At 39.3% G+C, this 24,818-nt stretch overlaps 1 protein-coding gene across 10 annotated transcripts in view; it reads right to left on the bottom strand.

The window, feature by feature from the left end:
• The window catches only part of MYO6 (myosin VI), a 163,209-nt gene that overhangs the window by 95,282 nt on the left and 43,109 nt on the right, over positions 1-24,818 (bottom strand). For all 10 annotated transcript variants that reach the window (XM_054021868.1, XM_054021874.1, XM_054021873.1 and 7 more), the window contains 5 exons: positions 15,143-15,212; positions 9,273-9,346; positions 6,911-7,040; positions 4,325-4,430; positions 1,607-1,662 (listed from right to left, as the gene is read on the bottom strand). In XM_054021868.1, the coding sequence (XP_053877843.1) occupies positions 1,607-1,662; positions 4,325-4,430; positions 6,911-7,040; positions 9,273-9,346; positions 15,143-15,212 (436 nt within the window). The remainder of the gene's footprint in view (positions 1-1,606; positions 1,663-4,324; positions 4,431-6,910; positions 7,041-9,272; positions 9,347-15,142; positions 15,213-24,818) is intronic.

The following is a 24,818-nucleotide window of genomic DNA, read 5'->3' on the forward strand; positions in this document are numbered from 1 at the left end:
TAGCATGCCTGCAGGTTCTTTTATTGTTTTTAATGTTTTCTCTGTAATGCTTTTATTTTAGGAATAAAATAGGCTTGCATAGAAAGAACTGTGTGGTAACTTATAGTTGTTGACAATCACTCTTATCAGTCTCTGAAGAGAAATCAAGCAGGTGTGCTCAGGCAGCTAGTATCTGCTGGGAAATAACACAGTGAAGGCAGGGAACAGTGGAGCCTGGAAATTCCCCAGTCAGAAGGGGTGACATATGGTTCTCCACTCAAAAAGGCAATGGCTGGGGAGCTGGAAGCCTGGATGTCCTGGCTGGACCACTGAGAGGAAATACAGGTGTAGTTGCTCTGCACTGTGACACATGCCTTCACCTTAAAATTGAACTCTATTAAAACTTATAACTAAAGAAATTCAGTAGGAACTGTTCCAAATTTAAAGTCTCTTGAAATTATCTACAAATCGGATGCTACTAACATTAAAAGGTTATCAATAGGAAACCCACTATAGTGAGATAAATTAAGGATGATAAAGTGTCAGCCCTTCCTTGGAATTTTGTTTTTTTTTTATTCAAAATTATAACCTGATGGTTAAACTTCTTAATATGGCTTTCTTAACAGTTGTTATAAACAAAAAAGAGTTTATGAGATATGAAAATCTGGGCTTCAAAGTTGCTACGTTAATAATAAATACTTATTGAAGAACTTAAAAATAGCTTAATATTTACAGAAATGTGGATTATTGAATAAAAAGGTGACAAGAGGTCTTTCAGATCAGTTACAGGTTCTCCTAACAATACAGCAGTTGTGAGCATGCTTGTTAAGAAGGTGTTTACAATTGATTAAAAATTGCTTCAAACCTGCAGTAGATGCTATTGTAGATAGCACAATTATTTCACAGCTTTTTCCAAGAATACCTACAGATACCAATCAACATTATGGAATGCAGCTTCAGGCATTATGTCCAACTGTCAGTCACTTTCTGAGATCCCACGGCACATAACATGGATTTGGATGTTTATATACCCAGCTGTAATTAAGCAACATCATGCTTATTATACCATATCGATAAAAACAAAAAATGAAAGCCTGCTCTATTTCTCTGAACAAGATCTAATGGCTAGAAGTTGAGGCTAGACAAATTTAGATTAGAAATAAAGTGCAAATTTTTAACAGTGAGGATTATTAACCATTGGAACAACTTAATAAGGATTGTGGTAGATTCTCCTTCACTAGAAATTTTTAAATCAAGGTTGGATATATATTTAAAAGACATATTCTAGTTCAGGGAAGTCCTGTGGCCTTATTATACAGACTAGATAATCACAATGGTTCCCTTCTGGCCTTATAATGTGTTAATATGACAAATGTAAATCCAATAAAGATGACATGGAAGTAGTATTAAGAATGAGTTGCTTTAAGACATATATGAATTAACATGGCAGAAAGATTGATTGGAGAAACCTTATTCTTGAAAATTGCTTCTGTGTTTCCTCCCAATTTTGAGCAAAACAAAACAACACACCACATTCCACTAAAAAACACTGTTGTCAATGATTGTCTAACTGCCCCTACACATATCAAACCAAGTAAGGTTTGTTCACTTTAATAAAATACAATACCTTCTACTATTCTTTCATCAATATCTTGACCGGTACCATAGGATTCAGTCAAATACCTGTAAAGAAGAATAAAAAGCAATGTCTCTCTTTTACTCCCAAGTAACGCTGCCTCAGTCTAATTGAGGAAATTGTTAAATGTCTGTATTATATGTTGGCCATTTACACAGAGGAGAACATATCTGAACATTTTAAATGGAAGATTATTTTACAAGTTCTCTGTGCATAGGCATTTAAATAAGTTAAAACACTCTTCTTTTGTAAAAGGAACATACGTATTTTTGTTGGCTTTAATGTGGTTTTTGGTATTTCTGACTTCATTTTTACAATCTTTTCATAGCTTTATATGTATATCAATATTTGTAGAAGTGAGTTTTTTTTGTCAATTTGACTAGTATATTATTGTGCCATCTGTAGCTATTTGTTAAGCTTTTATACAGCACTTTTTATCCATACATCAAGAATTAATGATTATTCACACACATACTGTCTGGTAGCCTATAAACAAAATCCTGTTTGGATTCTGGAGGAGCAAATTGCAGCTCCGTAATTAGGACAGAGTTCAATTTTGTCCTTAAAGAAGGAATTAAAAATGACTAATTTTACAAAAAAATAGTCTGCACTCTAAAACTGCTTACACTAAACATAGCTTACACTTGGTGAAAGTGTACAAGTAAATCCATTAGTTAGTTTAGAGGTTAAAATTAAATTTAAAAATGGATCCTTTGAGAAATTTTGCCTCCACCGTTACACTTATTTGTACCAGTTACTTATCAGTAACAAGATACAATGCAGACCCTTCAAACATTCCACAAAGTTAAAACCCACTGAAATTTTGTAATCATTGGCTACATTTGAAGAATATTTTAAAAGGAGTAGTGGTAATGTCCTCTTGTTATGCTTCATAACAAGGTTGCTCTTTCACTAAAAGAATATTCAGTTTTAGAAAATTCCACAAAGAACTCTTTCAATACAGCTGCCATCTTCTAATGTTCTCAGGGGAAGAAAGACCACAGGGATGTTAAGACGCCCTCTTTCAAAATGCCATCCATATCCCATTGCTTCCTATAAGGATGAAGCCAAATGGTCCTCAGGCTAGACGGTGGCCTCCTAAGCTGTCAAAAGGCAGAGAACACCACTGAGGAGCAAGTGATTTTGGGCAGTGGCCATCTTTTCTGGAGTTCAGAAGGGAAGGAAAACTAGGGCATCTGCATGCAATGAAATGTGGGATGCAGAAGGGAGGGGGAAATTAGGGGTGCCTACAAGGGAATTTGGAGGACAGGAGGAAGATGGAAAGTGATATGTACACTCTCTGCATTACAGTACTCTGGCAAAGCAAATGAGCTGATAAAGTAGGCTTTACTGAGCAGTATTCTATAATTGTACTGTTCCAGCGGGGCATCAAGCAGCCAGGGCATAGCAGTCAATAGAGTCATAAATGTTAAGATAAAATAAAAAATGATTTAAGGTTGATACTATGCATCTTCAAATCAATATCACATTAGTGTTCTCAGTATTTGTTGTTTAGTGTTCACATAAGAACAAAAAAGAAATTCCCAATAAAACCCTATGTTATGCTGTGGTTGAAGTTGAGCATACATATCAGTATTTTTAAGATAATTACTTTTACTCTAGACTAAGAGTTAGAAACCCAGGAAATTCACAGTTAAGGTTAAACTTAAAAGAAATACAAGCATGGTAAGGTACAGAAATGCACAGTTAGGGTATAAACCATAATTCTGCCCTAGCATGACACCATTAAGGAAAACAGTAAAAAAAAAAAATCTAGTATCTGTAAAACTCATCTTTATCTAACTTGGGACAACAAATACCAAACTCCCAAAACACAATCATAGGGTTATTGCCTTATGTCACTATGGTGTAGAGTAAAGGTTGTTTGGGAGCTCTGTCATTTCCATATTTTATCACTAAAGCTACAGTTTTGGCATGAAATTTTTGAGTAGAGTTCATGGCAGACGTGCAGGGAAAAAAGTCCCACACAAGGGTCACCAAATGTAGTTTTCACTTTTACATAGTAAAATTAACGTTTCACCCCAAAATATCATTTAATCCATAACTGCAGTTGTTGGTAGGCTATTTGGCTATATTTTTCTTTTAAAAGGAAGACTGACACCAAAAAAAGTGTACCATGGGGGGGCGGGGGGACGAAGGTGAATAAAATAGTGGATTATATAGTGGGGATGTTGAAAGGTGAGGCCCAGAACATGGGAGGAAGGTTGGAAAGCAATGATTCCTACTGCAATCTGGTCACAGCACCACTGAGGTTTGGCCCATCCGCTCTCCCATCTCTATCTAGGGAGGATGGACAAACCAAACCCAAGTGGCGCTGCAAGCACATGTGCCAGGTTGCAATGTCCAGTATGAAGAGCTGGCCAGGCAGTGTCCTGCAGGACAGGAGCCATTGCTGCAGGGTGAGCTCATTACTGACTTTACTGAAACTCATGATTACTATGAACACAGTGACCACCATTCCAAAAATCAGTCTTATTTATCCTGTTTGCATTTCTTTTAAGTTTAACCTTAACTGTATATTTCTGAAATCAGAGGGTTGGGAGCATTCAGCTGTCTTGCTGGATCATGCCTTAAATATATATTAATAACATTACAAATGACTTTAGAATTTATCTCTGAACATGATATACTAATGTATCAATACAAAAGATTCCCATTAAATAATTTTCTGGTTACACATGTACAAACCTCAGAACAAATTTTGTATTTTCTGTCTTGCCAGCTCCTGATTCTCCAGAAACTATGATGGACTGACTCATCTTGAGTACTTTCATGTCACGGAATGCTTTATCAGCTACAACAAAAATTACATTAAAGGACACAAAGTTATGTTACCCTTCCTACCATCAACTGATAATCAGAATTAAGTTATGCTGTACATGACACCCAATTTAATCCCTTTGAGAACAAAAATCAAAAAACTCTACAAATTTAAATTTCTGCATTACATCCTATGAAAGTCCATTTCTGCTACCTCCGTACCTTACATTACAGTGGCCCACCCTCAAAGAATGAAGCCTTGTATCTTCAAAGAGGCTGTGGCAGCAGACCAGACAACCTATGTATGACCCATAACAACTTAACAAGAGGCATTTGTATGCAGACAATTCACTTGTATGTGAATTTCAAAGAGATGTACTAGAGTAGCAATCAACTCATTCATTTTTAGTAATAGAAATCAAGGGTAGATACTAAGTGTATTTGTCTGTGTTTACCTATATTCTGTTAGATGTTTAACAATGTAACCAAAGGTTTCAGAGTAACAGCCGTGTTAGTCTGTATCCGCAAAAAGAAGAACAGGAGTACTTGTGGCACCTTAGCTTAATGTAACCAAATTAGCTTGTCGATGATACATGTGTTAACTGCCTTAATTATGTATGTGACTGTGTCCAGATGTAAGATACTGTAGGAAACTAATAATATTATTGTCTACATTGTCTTCAGCTTAACTATCTATGATATAGTATGATATGATCATAACTATCTAGGATATCAGATTAGCCGGAGAATCGGCTAATTGCCTTATGTGAATGAGTGTAACTAGTTTACCTGTGTATGCATAGAAAATAGAAGATTAACTTCAAAGCAGGTGGTCCACAGGCCATCTGCACTGCTATTCTTCCTTGTGGGAAGGCCCTGCTGTGACAATTTCTGTGAGGAGGCTTGTCAACCTGCTAGAAGAGCTATAAAAGAGAAACCTCGGGCCTGATCCTGCCATCTCTAAACTTTTAACAGGGAAAGTATAAGTCATAAAATGGAGATCTTCCAAATAAGTATTTGGAATACCTTGGAAAATGCTTGGAAAGACTTTAACAGACTTTACATTTAAGCTGCCTTTGGATTCTGACCTGTTGGGATGATTCCAGAGAGACTTTTACAAGTTTATTCCATCACTGCTGTGATTTTCAACTATGAACACTGGAACTCACTTGTATGTATATTGATATTTTAACCATTTATAACTCTCTTCTTTCTTTTATTCATAAATGTTAGATTTAGTTAAGGATTGGTTGACAGTGTGATATCTGGGTAAGATCTGAGATTCATATTGACCTGGAGATAATTGTCTGTTCCTTTGGAACTGGTGAACCTTACATATGGTGAAGAAGGTTTTCCAATAACTTTTCATTATATTAGACATGGTTGTATTGATGGGAGCAAAGAGCTGGAATGCCCACAGGCTCCTTGTTAACCAATATGGTATTACAGAAGCTCTTTTGTTACTGCCTTGGTGAATCGAATTATAGAATAAACCACCAGTTTTGAGGAGTATTTGCCCTATTTCCTGCAGTCTGCCCTGAACATGGCATTCTCAGTCTGGCCCATCCAGGCAGCAGAGGCATAGACCCACACGGCTATTGTTACACAGGAGAACAAATGCAGGGCTAATAGAACTGAACTCTGGAGTTTATTTACAAAATAGCGGAGGGTTGATTTTATAGCTATGAAGGTGTTTTATTAAGAAATTTTCAACTTCACATGACATTGTGACAAATTATATCCAGACTCTGTCAGAACACTGACTCATTTTCATATTGTTTCAAACTTCCCACATTTTGTGCTGTGTAAGAGATCCTGAAAAGGAACTTTAATGAAAATTGTTTAAATGTTGTTTGATCAAAACAAAAAAAAAAGGATAGTTTTCATACTCTGTGAGAGAAAGTTAGCAGCACATCAAATTGATTCAATTATGACTCATATTTGTTGTCTTTTTGAACAATCTTCTATTCACTATATTACCTTCAGACTAAACATATAAAGAACTTAATATTCGTATTAACTGTTTTCTTTGTTTAAATCAATCATTTAAAGGCATTTTAATGCATAAGAGGCAAAATGTAAAAGAAGGAACAATCCACACTGACACCATGCTGAAGTAGAAAGGGAATGAACTTACTACTTACTGGCAAGGACTGAAATTTTCAGAATGTGGATAACATCACAACAGAGGCCATCGTTCAGTTTTAATGATGGCATTTCTCATTTTTTTAAATATTGTAGTCTCATTTTTATGATGCTTTGATTGCATTGTTTATTAAACTATACATAATCTACAGTCTAAGCATTTTTGTTGGGAGATCAATAATATATTATTATTAAACACCGAAGCAGTATATCAAAGGTGAAATGATTAATCATTTTAGTACTGATTTATCTTATTTAAACATGGTTTAAAAACAGATGCTATTATATATGTTATTTAATATGTGATTGCAAGATGAAGTGGGGATAAAAGCATATTTTACAGAAGAAAGGCATAAATGGTGGACATACCTATTGCGTAGACATGTGGTGCTAATGTCCCAAGTGATTTACCCTGGTACTTTTTAATAGTCTCCAAAGAATAAAGTTTAGGAATATCAAAATATGGGTTCACTGCAATAAGAATGTTGGCTACATAGGTCTGTGAAGAAAAAAAAAAATCATAGTAAACCACTAGCAAGAATTCAACTAACTGGTTAAAAGCAACTCTGAATTGCTATTAAAAACAACAGAATCCTATCTCAGAATTTGGAACAATGAAATTAGATTGGGGACACAATCAAATATTGCCAGAAAAGTCTCATCGTTTAGGATTATATACAACTAATTCTGACACCATACTGCAAATACAGATGGGTAATGCGCTCTTGGAGTGGCTGTATTTCTTAACAGTATTTAAAAGACATCTCAGAAGAAAGCAAAAACTTCCAAAGCACTTTCTAAACAAAAACACCCTCATACCCAGTATAACTGTGCCCTAGACAACATTCTACCCACCCCATAAAACAAGTTCTAAGTCACAAAGATGTGTGTAACCTGTCAATGAGCACATGAAGGCTGCTGTGAATCTACACAGCCACTGTATTACCAATGTGTATCTCATTGGTCTTGGATGTATTGATCATCAACATAAATCCATATTCTACTGGAATAAAATTCCATAGATACACAGAAAAACATTATGCAACAACTAAACACATAATGTAGATTTTCTATCAAGCTAGAAAACAATTTGGGGTGATACAACTTTATATTCACTTTTTAAAAATGTTTAAATAGTTAAACAGCAAAGGTAGCAGATCATACTATCCCGCATAGCAATATAAGGCTATTCTTCTGATTCACAGTTACAGCCAGACCAGATAGTCACAATTCCAGGGGTGGAATGGGGAAGAATGAAGATTCCCTACCTCACAGAGGAGTTATGCGGATAAATTCTTGAATGTGTGGGAGGTGCTTAGATACTAGTGATGATGACCAGATTACATAAATGAATAGTTAGATGCCTGAGGATGAGACAAGAGATACTCTTGCACAAAAAAAGACCCTAAAAAAGCCAGATGATGAAGTGACTCAGGCTAACTCTTTTCATTTGCTGTTCTGAGTTGAGAATAGTGGAAAGCCCCAAGAAGGGGGTTGGATACGGGCCACTAACACAGCATACATGTTCTGTGTTGAAGTGGGGAGAGAACTACACCTGCTCACAGAAAGGTTATTTCAGCTACTTCTGTTCTCACTATTTCCCTGAAGAAAATTGTATGTGTAAAGATGTTCAAGAGTCACCAGTATTAATATAACACTCCTGTAGGTAGCTAGATAGATTACATACCACTGATTCTGAAAACAGCATACAAAATAATCTTGTTTACTCCAATTATATTTGACGTTACCAGGGAAAACTAGTTCTAACAAAAATTGAACCAAATTGTATACAACATAGATTCTGGGAAACACATAGGTAGCATTTATTTAAAACAGTTTATTTAAAACACTGTTTCAACCTCGTCTTTTCTGCTTTAGATATCTGTTTTGTGTATTTTGGGTTTTGTTTTTTTGTTTTTAACTGCAGTCAAATTATTGACACTACCAGCATGGTTTCTAAAGCGGTTGACTGGTATTCTGTAAATAATTCATAGCTGTATAGTGTTCAGTTCAGCAACAACTGAAAATGAGAGAACACAATTTTTGATGGGAAAGCTTACGTCTAAATACATTTGAGTACAACTGATTTTTAATGCAAATGTTGCCTAGCTCTACCATCTCAATGCTGATTTTTTTTTTTTTTTTTTTTTTTTTTTTAAGGTGAAGAAAAATAATTTTATATAACTACATGGATTTCCCCCCCCCCCCCTCCAATGCTTGTTGCCTCTCTTCTATTTCACAGCTGTCATTGCCAGGGCAGATGGCAAGGACTAAATGTAATTTAGTCAGAATTCATTAAGTATAATTAGGCAATTTGATAGCAATATAAAAGATTAAGATGGTTATCTGAGCTAGAAAGTGTCAAAGGAGGCACCTGTTTGCTTCGTTCAAAAATAATGAAGAAAAAGAGCCATCTTTGGTAACAGCAGACCTACTGGCAAAGTAGCATACCTAAAGGAATGCAATTTGCTACCATGTAATAAAATAATGAACTAAACAACATACAGAAAGTCCAAATTACCCAATTTACCTAATTAACGGACTACTTTTACCCATCTGAATGAGGTGGCACACCAGACTTTCCTTATCAAAAACCCTAACATTCATAAATGCTACCAATTATGCTTGGGCTATTTTCTGCTATAAAACAAAATGGCACAAATACATAATAAACAGTATAATTACATTTATTTGGCATATTATACAAGCTAATACAATATGTAATACTTACATAAATTCTGTCTTTACAGTACCGCACTTTGATATTGTGAAGGAGTGTAGCTTCATTTAAGTACATTAGTGAACCTGCAATTTAAAAACCCACACAGATATTTTGACAAATAACCATCTTAGTGTACGATCACTAAACTGAAATTCAGCATTAAGAAGAATTCTGCTTCCCCTCCTCTTTTTTGGCCCATGAGTAGTTTAATCCCGCTGATTCCTTCAAAACCTTTTAAAGGGACACTATCAACTTAAAGAAATATAGTTTGTCTGGAAAATGTCTACCTAAATTTACTGTGACAATATCAAATAATATTATTTTCTTATAACATTTAACAAAGAACATTCGAACATGGAAGTGTCAATCTCTGACTTCACTCCATCAATAATAGCAAACTCCCAAACTCCCTCAACAGCTTTTCCCACAAGCACATTCATGCTTTCCTCCATACTTCCCCTTTATACATGGCAACAAACTTCTTGTAAAAATCCATAAAGGCACCAACTTATCCTCCTTCAAATCTTTCTCTGACATTGTGCATAGAGAAAAATGCCATCTAAAAGCTAGCTAGTTGAAATTGCTAATTCTTAGCATATCCAAGTGGTGATTTTCAAATGTTCACAACTTGGTCAAATCAGGGTGTATTTTCATGGGAACAACAAAAAGCATCCCTCTGATCCCTGGACAATTGTCTTGGCCATATATATAAAATCCCTGCTCCAAACGCTGTAGGTGCGCAAAGAAACTATTAGAAAAAAAATTTACATTAACAAAACTACCTATTTTTCCTTAACCTCCTTGCTGAAAATGGGCAAACCAATTTTACTGAAAAACTTTAAAAAACCCATCTTGAGACAGAAAGCAAGCGTAGAAAGTTTCAGCCTGAATGGTTAACGTTTGGCAAAGCTATAAAGAACTGAAAACAGGGTTAACAATGGAAAGTGTTAGGCAGTCTTAATTCTAGGGCATCAATACCCGCTCCATCTATGTCAACAACAGCATTATCCCTAAGGCTACTCTGTGAACATCTCTTATGTAGAGCTTCCTCAACCTAGGAACTTCCTCTACTCCTGGTCTCTCTAGTTTCCGGTTAGAATTTCAAACACAGAACACACACATCCTTACTTTTCGGTTTCAAACAACACCTCAGACTGCTAAACTTTAAACAATCAGCAACACAAAATACTCTATTATTTCAGTTGGTTTCCTCTGAGCATTTGACAGTACTTTGTTTAGAGTCAAGTTTCATTGTTTTCTTCATGGCCAGTTGTACTTCCTGTCTCAGGAGCTCTCTAACTCCTCTACTGATGCATTGCTCATGTGCAAGTGCTCACCACACCCTGCAAGAAGGCCCACAAAATGGAAGAAAGTGACCACTGTTTCTGAATTTGGGCCAGGAAGGACTCTTTCTGTGCAGAAATCCTGGGAAAAAACATGTTTTTTCTTCCTCAACTTCCTGAGGCTCAAATAACTCATTCTATTTCCAAACACCAAAAGCTTAGTATAAAATGGTACAAGACCCACTACCAATCAGGACCCTCTCAAGCCTTAACTTTATACAGTTATTTAACACCCCTCTGCAACAAAACCATCCAGTTCTTATTGCTGAAGGTCAACCTTCCCAGCTACTTCAATCCACAGGGACATCAATCCCTTGGGACCCCTGAGGCCAGACAGGCAGCTGGTAACCTCTTCATCATCCTCCTTCTGCCACAATCAGCAACTACAGTCCAACAGACCTTAGCAGTGGACAATGGGAGCTTGGCAACAGCAGCAGAGCCCTGTCTACCAATGCCATTCACTCCCTTCAGCAGTGAGCAATGAATCTGCCTCCTACTCAAATGTGCCAGACCAGCTTGCAACAGAAGCAGATTCCCACGGCCACCCTTTGGTGTGTACAGCTCCAGCAAGAAGCAGCGCTTCCCTTTCTGGAAGCGATCTAAGAGTAACTTGACTTCACATATGGACTGCTTAGGGAAGGCATTTTTAGCTATGGGAGGATACGAATAGATACTAGCAGAAGGAAAACTCCTTTACTACACATCTAAGTCTTCTATGGTAAGGTCAATGAAGGAAATACTTCGTCTGCTCAGGATAAAGCCTCTCGCTCTGGTCTGCAAATCCCTCAAATTGTTCCTCATCCTATTTCTCAAACTAATTTCTCTCCTCCTGAGAGGACAGCCTGAGGTGTTCTTACTGAACCAGACAATCGGGTACTTTAATGAGATTTATTTCTCATCCATATGTTCCATCCTACCAAACTCTTTATCCTTTTCCCTTCCAGGAGGATTATACTTGGATGGGGAGAGAAAATCAGCCAAATAGACAACTTCTTTCCACACTCACGGTGAAGTCTCTTCCTCTTCTGATTTCTCCCAGGAGTATAATTCAGATTCTAACCTTGTGGGACAAGTTAATTTCTTGAATATGTGGAGATTTATAATCCCATGACTATTAAAAGAGAGACCTCTCAAAATGAAAGAAAATATAGAGGGGAACAATCCTCTCCTATTTCTGCATCTTTAGAAAATACTACCAAGTCAGAAAAAGTTCTTTGAAGGGAAGAAGAGAGCAAGCTTATGAAGATCCTAAGGATAAAGGGTCCACATTTTGTTCTGTCCCTAAAATAAATTAAAATCTCTTCTCCCATCAAAAGGTTGTTGCTTCAGTTGAAGGGGTTATTATTTTTTAAAGTTTGTTTATGAGAAGGTCATGTGATACAGTAACAAAAGCCTTACTAAAGTCAAAATCTAAGATAGCTACTGCTTCCCCCCTATCCACAAGGCTTGTTACCCTGTCAAAGAAAGCTATAAGGCTGGTTTGACATGACTTGTTCTTGATAAATCCATGCTGACTGTTATTTATCATCTTATTTTCTTTGATTGTTTGATTATTTGTTCCATTATATTTCTGGGTACCTAAATTACTCTGAATGGTGCATAATTCCCTGGGTTATCCTCATTCCACTTTTTATAGATAGGTACTATATTTGCCCTTTTCCAGTCCTCGGGTATCATTCACGTCCTCCACAAGTTCTCAAAGATAATCACTAATGACTCAGATCTGTTCAGACAGTTTCTTGCATCAGGCCCTGCCAACCTGAAGACATCTAACTTGTCTAAGTAATTCTTAACTTGTTCTTTTCCTATTTTAGAGTCAGATACTACCACATTTCACTGATGTTCTCTATGTTAGTCACCCAGTCATTGCTACTTTTTTGCTGAAAACTGAAATACAAAAGGCATTTAACATTTTGGCCATTGCTGTGTTTTCTATTATTGTCTTTCCCTCCTCATTAAGTAATGGGCCTACCTGGTCCCCGGCCTTCCTCTTGCTTCCCATGAATTTATAAAATGTTTTCATGTTACCCTTTATATTCCTACCTACTTTAATCTCATTTTGTGCCTTGGCCTTTTTAATTTTGTCCCTACATGCTTGTTGTTGGGTTTATGTTCATCCTTTGTAATTTGACCTAGTTTTCACTTCTTGTAGGACTCTTTTTCGAGTTTCAAGTCATCGAAAATTTCTTGGTTAAGCCAGATTGGCCTCTTACCATATTTCCTATCTTTCTTATGCATTTGGATAGTCTGCTTTTGTGCACTTAATGTCTCTTTACAAAACTGCAAACTCCTGAGCTCTTTTTTCCCTTTAGACTTGCTTCCCATTGGATCTTACCTACCAAATATCTGGCTTTGCTAAAGTCTGCCTTTGTGGAGTTCATTGTCTCTATTCTGCTGTTTTCCTCCTACCATTCCTGAGAATCATGAACTCTATCATTTCATGGTCACTTTCACTCAAGTTCCTCCCTGTTTGTCAGCATCAAATCCAGAATAGCCTCTTCGCTAATCACTTTCTCTGTCTTCTGTAATAAAAAGTTGTCACCAATGCATTCCAAGAACTTGTTGGATAATCTATGTCCTGCTGTATTATTTTCCCAACAGATGTCTGGGTAAGTCCCCCATCACCATCAAATCCTCTGTTTTGGAAGATTTCATTAAGTTGTTTAAAAAAGGTCTCATCCACCTTTTCTTCCTGGTTAGGTGGTTTATTTTAGAACCCTACAATGATATCTTCATTTTTTACCGCTTCTACCCTTACCAGAGACTTTCAACAAGTCTGCCTCCCATGGCTATCTCAACAAGGATGCTTCCTCTTTCTCCTCCACACTGCCTGGGCACAACCAGGGAGGCACTGAAGGCACAGGAGAGAGAATCAGCTCCCAAGATTCAGGAGGAGAAATTGTAGGGAAAGTACTGCTCATCCCTTGCAGTCCAGGGATGAAGCATGCTCACTTGCTCTGTGGAGATAGCTCATTGTGCAGTCCAGGCAACGGCTAGGAGATGTGTAGGGATGGAGCATGCTCACTGCAGATGGAATCTTTGGAGAATTTAGTTGCCAAACTCCAACAAGTCTCTACTGAGTATACAAGAGGTCACTATGTCAATGTGGGCAGCCACAAACCATGACACACATTGTTGAGGACTGCAAAATGACTGAACTTCCTAGAGGTATTCGTGCCTTGAACATTGCTGATAAGAACACTATGGCTTGGCTTGACCAGATTGCTTATGCCAAATAAAATAAATAACTAAATAAATATGAGAACTTATATTCAGATGCTTATAACCCAGTCAAACTGGGGCGGATTTTCACAGAGATGGTAAAATGCACATCCCTGTTACCACAAAACATGTTCCTTACAAAACATCAAGTTCCTGCTCCAAAAAACTAAGGTTCTAGAGCATCTCAATGAAATGGCAGTAAACAATTTAAAAAAAAAAAAAACACACAAAGTATTTTTTCCTAACCTTGTTCTCAGAAACTGCTCAATTTTTTGACACTTTAAATCAATCAATAAATAAAAATAAGCCTGAGACAGACACCCAGCATGGAAAATTACAGCCCAAATAGTTACGACTTTGGCAAAGTTATAAGCAGTGAAAAGACAACCTTCTAACAGAAAATGTTAGCTCCCAATTCTGCCTATAATGACCCTACACTGTACATGATATCACGAGCTTCAGGTCTTGTTTTCTTCTTTGTTGCAGAGTGGCTACATATCTAGGTTCAGTCACAGGAAGTAGATGCTATTGCTTTCAATGAGACTTAAGGTCCTAAGTCATGTAGTGCTTTAGAAAATCCCACCCTCTATGTATTTTATATTAAGAACAGCAGGAGCTGGTCTTGGCGACCATGTAAAAGGCAATTTCAAACATCCAGGCCAACAGTCCCTGGGAAGCAAAATTTAAAAAGACAATTTCTTCAGTTTTTTCTCCCCCACAGAAAATAAACAACTCTGCAAACAGATTATATTGCATAAGGCAACAACAAAATTATAGCCACTGCTGCCAGATTAAAAAAAGGAGGAAAAGTACAGAAGCGTACAACAGCCTTAACATTTTGGGTATACAGCATCCCTCTTCCATTACTACCCCCAAACTGGAGTACTGTTTGACAAAACAGGTAGTTTTTCAATACATAACAAAAGAGCAAATCAAGTCCTATATTGCTGCATGTAGCTCACTCTACTGTCCATTAAACTGATGAATCATGTCACTACTGTACTATGACGCAGTTGATTTGACATATTCAAATCAAACTGCCATTAGTTTTGTTACAGTTTTATAAGAGTACTGCAGCTCACACGCTGAAATGAAACATGCTCCTTTTGCATGCTCATTTGAGAATTGAGAGCAATAAATGTAAGGTACAACTGCCTCTTAAAATTGGTTTAAACATAGGACACATTTATAGCAATAAAGATCCATTAATGTTATGTGCAACTTCAAGCAAACAGAGAGAAGTAGAGATTTGGTTACAAAACAAATGGATCCTTGCTATTATATATACACACACACTATAAAATACATACTTACAATTATCCTCCATATCCTTTTTACTGTCCTCTTCTGCAGGAAACACTTGGTTGATAACAGCCAGAAAAGTCTGTCAGATAAAAACATTGATATTCTCAGAATTTCAACTGCAGATAGGAAAGTAGCTCTAAGATGTTGTGAGCTATGTTTTCAATAAGTGTATTATTTGTGTTAAGTAAAGTGAAAATTTGCCATTTCTATATTCTACTTGGCAAGTTTTAGTGTGTTCACCCAACCACCACAACAATTTACTTCTACTGCAGTTGCTCCTAAGGACACTGATCAAGGATTTGGGCCTCATCACAATAGGTACTGTATAAACAAAGATACACCCCTGATCCAGAGCATTTATCATTCTCGTATTTAGACAAATGGAGGGATGCTAATGGTAAAGATAGCTGCACTACAGCAATCACTGTAGTCTCAACTGTACTACTGCTACGAATACTTGGGGATCTATGGATGAAAAATGCTAAGTGCTTTAAAGGTAAGCACTATCCCCACATATTTAGATACTTCAGTGATGGGCATTATAGAAAACAGTAACACAGTTATAGGTATTTTATTCAAAAGGAAACACATTCAAAAAGGATGGGACTTGTTCAGAGTTATACAGCAAGTCAATAGCAGCTCTAGGGAAGAAGATCCAAGTCTCCCGATTCCTAGCTTAGTACTCTCATTCATGCTTCAGTACTCCTATCCCATTTAAATACATTCCCATTTTAAAATGCACTACAATAGTAACACACAGTATATTCCCAAACACTGAATTTTGATTTTACAAGCACTTCCTTTAATCCTTTATTTCAGTTACACAAGAAAACCACTTACCCAGTGTTCATCACTCACTGGAACAAATTTGTAGCAAGAGCAAACTTGCCTCTTTAATACTCCAGAAATTGTAATTTATATTGTTTTAAAAAAGGAAAGAGACAGATGCAAGAACAGATCTATCAGAGTGTCCACAGTGTACAAACATGCATTGCATTTTTTAACAAATTACACGCTTTTGTTCAGACATTTTATCTGAGTCTATACAGCATGCACAGGTTATTTGCATTAGAGAATTGTAGCTATCTATGAATGAACCTTGTTGTATCAATTAATGTTACAGCTCCTATGCTGCTACAAAGATAATTTCCATGAGGAGAAGGGGATTAAGGCAGTGAGATTAGTCTACTTTAACTAAAATGGCAAAAGACAAGCAACAAGATCTTTATCTAGCATAAGTAATGATCTTAACATTTTAAGCAAGTTTGTCAATTTAAAACTTTGCTCAGTGAGAAACCCTCATGATAAACATCCTGTTTTCTGTCACAGTCTAAGACACCCTCTTACTTCGGTACAATAGAAACAATACAATGTAGGTCACACAATCTAAAATTTCACACAGCATTAAGCAGCCACAATTCCATTTCATTTTGAAGGGGCAGGTTCCTTAAATTGAAGTATTAAAGTATCTATAAACTAAGTGTCGCCAGTTGGAAAACAGTAAAAAAGCTTCCATGATCTCCTTCCCTGGTATAGGAGACGCTTCATGGGTCATACACTTCTTGTCCTGACAATCACTTTTTTTCCTCCTACCTCTCATTAATGCTAAAACATTCTAAAGGAGGGGCTACACATTGCCTTGGAGATGGTCAGAATCTAGATTAGCCAGACCTCCTCGGGAAATCTATATAGCTGCTAGATACAAATGTTGTTCAGTGAAGCATGTTGCAGCCATGGAGAGCCCTTTCATAGGTGACACATGGGGGGGGGGGGGGGGACAGGATCACGTGCTCCCTCCCTCCCACCCAATTTCTGCTTGGCCTGCTAGGGGGGAACAGGGGCTCTCCCCCACGCCTAGCATGCTCAGCCCCTTTCCCTGGCAGCCAGGCCAAGAGCAGAAGGGGCAGGACCAGCCACTTCTCATGGTGGCCACTCTGGGTCGCTGCTCTGTGTGGCACAGCAGCTGCCTGAGAGAGTCTGGCTGAGGCAGCAGCAGCAGGCCAACTCCTTCCCCGACCCATCTGCTGAGGACAGGGGCCGAGTGAGCCGGAGTCCACTCTCTCTCCCGACATGTTTCCTTTCAGCCTGCTTGAAGCTTAACCAGTCCTGTCAGTCACTGGTAGCAGAGAACTACTCAGCCTCCTGAAATTCTCCCCAGTCAGAAAAAATTCAAATCTACTTTCCTAAATTACAGATTATGTTAAATATACTTTGAAGGAAAAGCACGATAATTTCTCCTACTGAGAGCATGGTAAATCCCACGTAACAAAACAAAAACAAAACAAAAAACCCAAAACAACAAAACCCACAAATCCTTAAGTGTCAATTTCCATCTCTATCCTGGATGATCTATTTGTCTCCAGCGTAGGACAGATCTGAGGACCTTATTACCCAAAGAAAGGAAGTTTTCAGGTAAGCATGAATACAGTTTCCTGTTTCTCTTCATGCTAAGGTCCACAGATCTATTACAATGGAGCTTTCATAGCAGTGTGCCTCCAGGATGGGAAGCAGGATCATCCTTTAAACGTGGAAAACCAAAACAAGGTAAATATCCTGTACAAATACCTCCTCCACCAAACCATGTGCACCAAGGCATGGATAAGACTTCTGTCAAAAAAAGGAAATGGCATTGGCTAGAATTGAATGACCAATATGCAGAATTTGGTGAATTTCTGCTTTATTGGCCATCTAGCAGGTTTCTATATTGGAGATATGACAACACTGCCCTGAGATTTTCACTGCTCCTAAGAGCTGGACTATGATACTTAACCAAAGGAGGAATAGTCTTGAATGTACTTAGGAAATTAATGCTGTGACAATTGTGAGAACTGAATTAAAAGTATAATATTGGGTCCTGTTAGAGGAAGCTTCCAACTTCAAATAAAAAAAAAATTGTCTGATTGGAGATAGTAGCCATTTGAAATCCTACTCTAATGGATAGGAATGTAACAACACCTCCTGCAGAGGTTCATTCTGGGTAGTGCTCTGAAGAGCAGAATGAGGTTCCAAGGTCATGCTCTATGGGCCTTGTGGGGCTGGAATAAAAGCAATGCCCTAAGGAAGCATTTAATGTTGAGATTTGTATAAAACTTCCTTTTCATTAACATTTTAAGAACATTATGCTACAGAGACTTGACCTTTTCGCTTCAATATTCATACACCCACAACATAGCCTTCCAGTAGGAACTCAAGGTTGCATACACAAATGCAAGAAGCCTGGGAAACAAGCAGGGAGAACTGGAAGTCCTGGCACAGTCAGGGAACTATGATGCGATTGGAATAACAGAGACTTGGTGGGATAACTCACATGACTGGAGTACTGTCATGGATGGATATGAACTGTTCAGGAAGGACAGGTAGGGCAGAAAAGGTGGGGGAGTTGCGTTGTATGTAAGAGAGAAGTATGACTGCTCAGAGCTCCAGTATGAAACTGCAGAAAAACCTGAGAGTCTCTGAATTAAGTATAGAAGTGTGAGCAACAAGAGTGATGTTGTGGTGGGAGTCTGCTATAGACCACCAGACCAGGGGGATGAGGTGGACAAGGCTTTCTTCTGGCAACTAGCAGAAGTTACTAGATCGCAGGCCCTGGTTCTCATGGGAGACTTTAATCACCCTGATATCTGCTGGGAGAACAATACAGCGGTGCACAGACAATCCAGGAAGTTTTTGGAAAGTGTAGGGGACAGTTTCCTGGTGCAAGTGCTGGAGGAACCAACTAGGGGCAGAGCTTTTCTTGACCTGCTGCTCACAAACTGGGAAGAATTAGTAGGGGAAGCAAAAGTGGATGGGAACGTGGGAGGCAGTGACCATGAGATGGTCGAGTTCAGGATCCTGACACAAGGAAGAAAGGAGAGCAGCAGAATATGGACCCTGGACTTCAGAAAAGCAGACTTTGACTCCCTCAGGGAACAGATGGGCAGAATCCCCTGGGAGAACAACATGAATGGCAAAGGGGTCCAGGAGAGCTGGCTGTATTTTAAAGAATCCTTATTGCGGTTGCAGGAACAAATCATCCCGATGTGTAGAAAGAATAGTTAATATGGCAGGCAACCAGCTTGGCTTAACACTGAAATCCTTGCTGACCTTAAATGCAAAAAAGAAGCTTACAAGAAGTGGAAGATTGGACCAGGGAGGAGTATAAAAATATTGCTCAGGCATGCAAGAGTGAAATCAGGAAGGCCAAATCACACTTGGAGTTGCAGCTAGCAAGAGATGTTAAGAGGAACAAGAAGGGTTTCTTCAGGTATGTTAGCAACAAGAAGAAAGTTAAGGAAAGTGTGGGCCCCTTACTGAATGAGGGAGGCAACCTAGTGACAGAGGATGTGGAAAAAGCTAATGTACTCAATGCTTTTTTTTCCTCTGTCTTCACAAACAAGGTCAGCTCCCAGACTGCTGGACTGGGCAGCACTGTACAGGGAGGAGGTGACCAGCCCTCCGTGGAGAAAAAAGTGGTTCGGGACTATTTAGAAAAACTGAATGAGCACAAATCCATGGGGCCGGATGCGTTGCATCCGAGGGTGCTAAAGGAGTTGGCGGATGTGATTGCGGAGCCATTGGCCATCATCTTTGAAAACTCATGGCAATCGGGGGAGGTCCCGGATGACTGGAAAAAGGCTAATGTAGTGCCTATCTTTAAAAAAGGGAAGGAGGAGGATCCGGGGAACTACAGGCCAGTCAGCCTCACCTCAGTCCCTGGAAAAATCATGGAGCAGATCCTCAAGGAATCAATTCTGAAGCACTTAGAGGACAGGAAAGTGATCAGGAACAGTCAGCATGGATTCAGCAAGGGGAAGTCATGCCTGATTAACCTAATTGCCTTCTATGATGAGATAACTGGCTCTGTGGATGAGGGAAAAGCAGTGGATGTGTTATTCCTTGACTTTAGCAAAGCTTTTGATACGGTCTCCCACAGTATTCTTGCCGCCAAGTTAAAGAAGTATGGGCTGGATGAATGGACTGTAAGGTGGATAGAAAGCTGGCTAGATCGTCGGGCTCAACGGGTAGTGATTAACGGCTCCATGTCTAGTTGGCAGCTGGTTTCAAGCGGAGTGCCCCAAGGGTAGGTCCTGGGGCCGGTTTTGTTTAATATCTTTATTAATGATCTGGAGGATGGTGTGGACTGCACTCTCAGCAAGTTTGCAGATGACACTAAACTGGGAGGCGTGGTAGATACACTGGAGGGTAGGGATCAGATACAGAGGGACCTAGACAAATTAGAGGATTGGGCGAAAAAAAAACCTGATGAGGTTCAACAAGGACAAGTGCAGAGTCCTGCACTTAGGACGGAAGAATCCCATGCACTGCTACAGACTAGGGACCGAATGGCTAGGTAGCAGTTCTGCAGAAGAGGACCTAGGGGTCACAGTGGACGAGAAGCTGGATATGAGTCAACAGTGGGCTCTTGTTGCCAAGAAGGCCAACGGCATTTTGGGCTGTATAAGTAGGGGCATTGCCAGCAGATCGAGGAACGTGATCGTTCCCCTTTATTCGACATTGGTGAGGCCTCATCTGGAATACTGTGTCCAGTTTTGGGCCCCACACTACAAGAAGGATGTGGAAAAATTGGAAAGAGTCCAGCGGAGGGCAACAAAAATGATTAGGGGTCTGGAGCACATGACTTATGAGGAGAGGCTGAGGGAACTGGGATTGTTTAGTCTGCAGAAGAGAAGAGTGAGGGGGGGGATTTGATAGCTGCTTTCAACTACCTGAAGGGGGAGCTCCAAAGAGGATGGAGCTCAGCTGTTCTCAGTGGTGGCAGATGACAGAACAAGTTGCAGTGGGAAAGGTCTAGGTTGGATATTAGGAAACACTATTTCACTAGGAGGGTGGTGAAGCACTGGAATGCGTTACCTAGGGAGGTGGTAGAATCTCCTTCCTTGGAAGATTTTTAAAGCCCAGCTTGACAAAGCCCTGGCTGGGATGATTTAGTTGGGAATTGGTCCTGCTTTGAGCAGGGGGTTGGACTAGATGACCTCCTGAGGTCCCTTCCAACCCTGATATTCTAGGATTCTATGTCACTGGTATATCACTGTAATTAAATATGGACTTTGCACCAGGCAGTAGAATAAACTGTATTTGTTGACTTCTCTTTTGGGGTCCCTGAAAACAGTAATCACTTAATACAAGTATTTATTGTAAACAAGTTTGGTCTCCGATGGATTACTGGTCTTGCGTTAGCTCACTTCCTCTGTATGACAGAGGCATCCAAGGAGCCAATACTATATTATAGCTCTCAGGCTTGATTAACCTCTTTAGCCAGAAAGGCCTAAATAGATATCACTGCTGCTCCCTCGCCCCATTTTTGGAATCTCCTGAGGAGCTGTGAGAAAAGTGGGAAGACATATGTAGTAGGGACCTTGACTAGGTTTTTAAGATGCCATTCACCACTCCACATCCAAGGTCCTGACAGAGAGGCTGTAGAGCACTTTATTTACTATTTCCATATGCAAAAAGGTCAATCAGCAGCCCACCAAACTGACCTGCAGTGAGCGATGTATTTCGGAGAGCATCAGTCACTCTGCAAATCTCATTTTGCCAGATAAACCTTGGTGTTAATCTCCCCATTGATAGGTAGTGTGATGGTGTGGGGAAGACGGTCTGTGTCCAATTACGAATTCCATTTGGTTTTATAAATGCTATTTGTAATTGTAACAGTCACGTGGATTTTTATATAATTCATTTTGTAGTAGGAACTTGACATGTAGTGAGGAAGCTGTCTGGAAAGCCATAACAGAACCATCAAAGGCCATCAGCATTGAATGGCTCTCCCATTGGAATACAGTGGGACTGCTACCACCAGGGTCATTGACGCTGAATGGAATCTGCAGAGGAGTCTGTCTTGGGGAAGAGAGCTGGAAATCCCCTGTTCAAAGCACATGGCTGTGAGAACAGTGTTTTTTTCCTCCATGACTAAAGAAAGAAAGGCCATTTTCCAAGGGGTGGGTGTCATGACCAGAACTGTTCTGTTATCCATGGAAGGAGCTGTGCACTGAGACCTCAATAAATCATTGTGTTCTAGCTGATGGATGCTGTGCTGTCTCCATCTGTTACATATACCCTGAACTGAACTGGGAAGATGTTTAAAACAAAACAAAAACAAAAACCATGATTCTCTGCATTCACCAGTTGTAGGAGCAGAAAATATAGATCTGCCAATGGATGAAGTAGCAATGCAGAAGGGATACAGAGAATTACTGGATAGGTATCATATGAACTCTGGATCACTGAAGCATGCCTGTGTATCAGACCAGAAATCCCAACAGGAACCAATAGGAATTGGGTTTGCATCTCTTTGACACCACTTTCTATTATGGCCATCTTCATCTTCTGTTAACCTTCTCCTGAGATGAGATCTTTTACCTGATAGAGTCATTCTCAGTTCAGGCCTATGACTGGCTTCCCTGGCACCATGTATTTGTGTTTGCCCTGAATCCAAGATACTCCAGGAATCACATCACTATGTGTTTGCTTCAGTTTTTCTGTCGTCCAGAACCCAGGTCAGAAAAATTGTCCAGGAAGAAATAAGTGAATTTTCTTCTTTTCTAAAGCCAGTATAATTACTACCAAGATCCTGGAGAGAGACCTTGAGAGCGCATGTAAAATAGTATGGTAATATTTGAAGTTGGGAAAAGAAAAGTTGGAGGTTTTTAAGGCCCGGCTTGACAAAGCCCTGACTGGGATGATTTAGCTGGGAATTGGTCCTGCTTTGAGCAGGGGGTTGGACTAGATGACCTCTTGAGGTCCCTTCAAACTCTGATATTCTATGATTCTATGAAAACAGCTGCCATCCATCTGCAAAACACAGGAATTATCTAAGGATAATAAAATGGGAATGCTTTGAAGACTAGCCTCCACTCAGAACTTATTTAGATGTTTTAGACAGGGCTCTGCTCTGCTTGTCCCCAATTCTCTGAGGCTAGAAATTAGCATTGGGAGCAGGTAGCAATATTCCAATCTGAAGTAGATTTTGGATTACTTCATTCATGTCATGGTCTTTCCAGGTTACTGGGACTGGGAATGGGACAAAGTTGCTCTTGAAATTTTTGCACAACTCTACAGGGTCCCTCCTCACAATGTCCAGTGAGCTCATTTGATCAAAGCTATAGGTAGCCCTTTTGCTCCCAAATTGAGAGAGCCTGGCACCAATTTAGGGTCTAACTCCAGACAGCCATTTGTCAGAGATAGCTCTGAGGCAAAAATGAGAAGCTAATGACCCTACTACCACTTGTGAAGAGATTATTTTCTCCTATGTACTTCACAGACTGCTTTAACTGGTCGCATGACCTGTATTCCTTTTCATAGTGTGTGGCAGGAGTCAGGATCATAAGTTGACTTTTCTGCTGGCTCTGAATAGCCGCTGCTTTCCATAAAGTTTATTGTACCACTAAGATAGCTCAGAACAGATTTCCCTGCAATTTTTAGGAGGAGAGGCAGCATACTCATAATACTGTCCACCCATGCTAGTATTGCTTATGAAAGCATACAGAGTTACTTAGGAATCAGATAACAATTCACATTTGTTTGTTTATTCATTCTTGCTGGTCCGATGCCACGTGAGAGTTTTCATGGCCAAGCAGGGGCTGAGATAATGCCTGCATGGACTGGGCTGCCAGTGAAGTGCCCACATATTGAGGAGGCCACTCTTTCAGGTAAAAAAATCTCCCACAAGTAGAAATTCCGAGTCCCTACCCACTGTGGAGAATATTCCCATTTATCTTTGGTAATGATCCCAAGTTAAATATTGACCAGTGTACACGGAGGAAACTTCTGGTCTTAAAGAATGAAGGCCGGGAGAGGGCGTGGTAGAAAGAAAAACCATGGACCAAGAGGCCCCTCAAGGCCTTCTGGTTCCTCCACATCTGGGGTGCTGTCTCTCATCTGCTGAAGGGAAGAGGTGGTTGTGCTGGCAAGGCATAAAATTCTGCAACAGAAGCTTGGAGCAATAACCTGGATATTAGGGCATTGTGTCCCACAGCAGCCACTGAGAATGATGGTCAATAATTTAGGGAATGGTGACCTACAGCTTTCCCAGGCTTGTAGGAGTGGCAAGAAACCCCTGTTAAAACTTTCCAGGGTAGATGAGAAAGGGTATATAATTTGTCTAGGTCATTTGCAGACTTCTTAAGAGTAATTTCACAATATGCAGTACACTCCAACCTGAAAGTTCTGGTTCTGACACCAAGGTGTAAACAGGCTGAAGTGCCCATTGTATCTATCTGTGGCTCTTACCATGAAGAAGAATGACATCAGATGGCATTACACTTGGTTTATATTGTTATCAAGCAAAGATGACCAGCTTCCTATTCAGGTTTCTTCCCAAGATATATACCCATGTCCCCCAGAAAAGGAAGGTCTGCTCTGTCACCTCTTGACCTGTCACTAAATTCCCTGTAATTGTCAATATGAGAAAGCTGATGAGAAAATGAGGGTATTCTCCTTTCTTACAAATTAAGTTATAATGAGGGGGAACTTGTTGGAAATCACACACAATTTAAGTAATCTTCAGAAACACCAAACCATGAAGACTTTCAAACAGAGCTGCTACCATTCTTGCCAGTAAAATGTAAAAACATAACTTCTTGGCTATCTTAACTAAAATAACTGGGTAGCATGACATTTCTTATAATATGAAGATATTCTGTCATAAATTGATGTTCAACTTAAGACTACTGGATGTGAATAACAT

Source organism: Malaclemys terrapin, chromosome 3 (genome assembly GCF_027887155.1).
Source record: "Malaclemys terrapin pileata isolate rMalTer1 chromosome 3, rMalTer1.hap1, whole genome shotgun sequence".
Lineage (NCBI taxonomy): Eukaryota > Metazoa > Chordata > Testudines > Emydidae > Malaclemys > Malaclemys terrapin.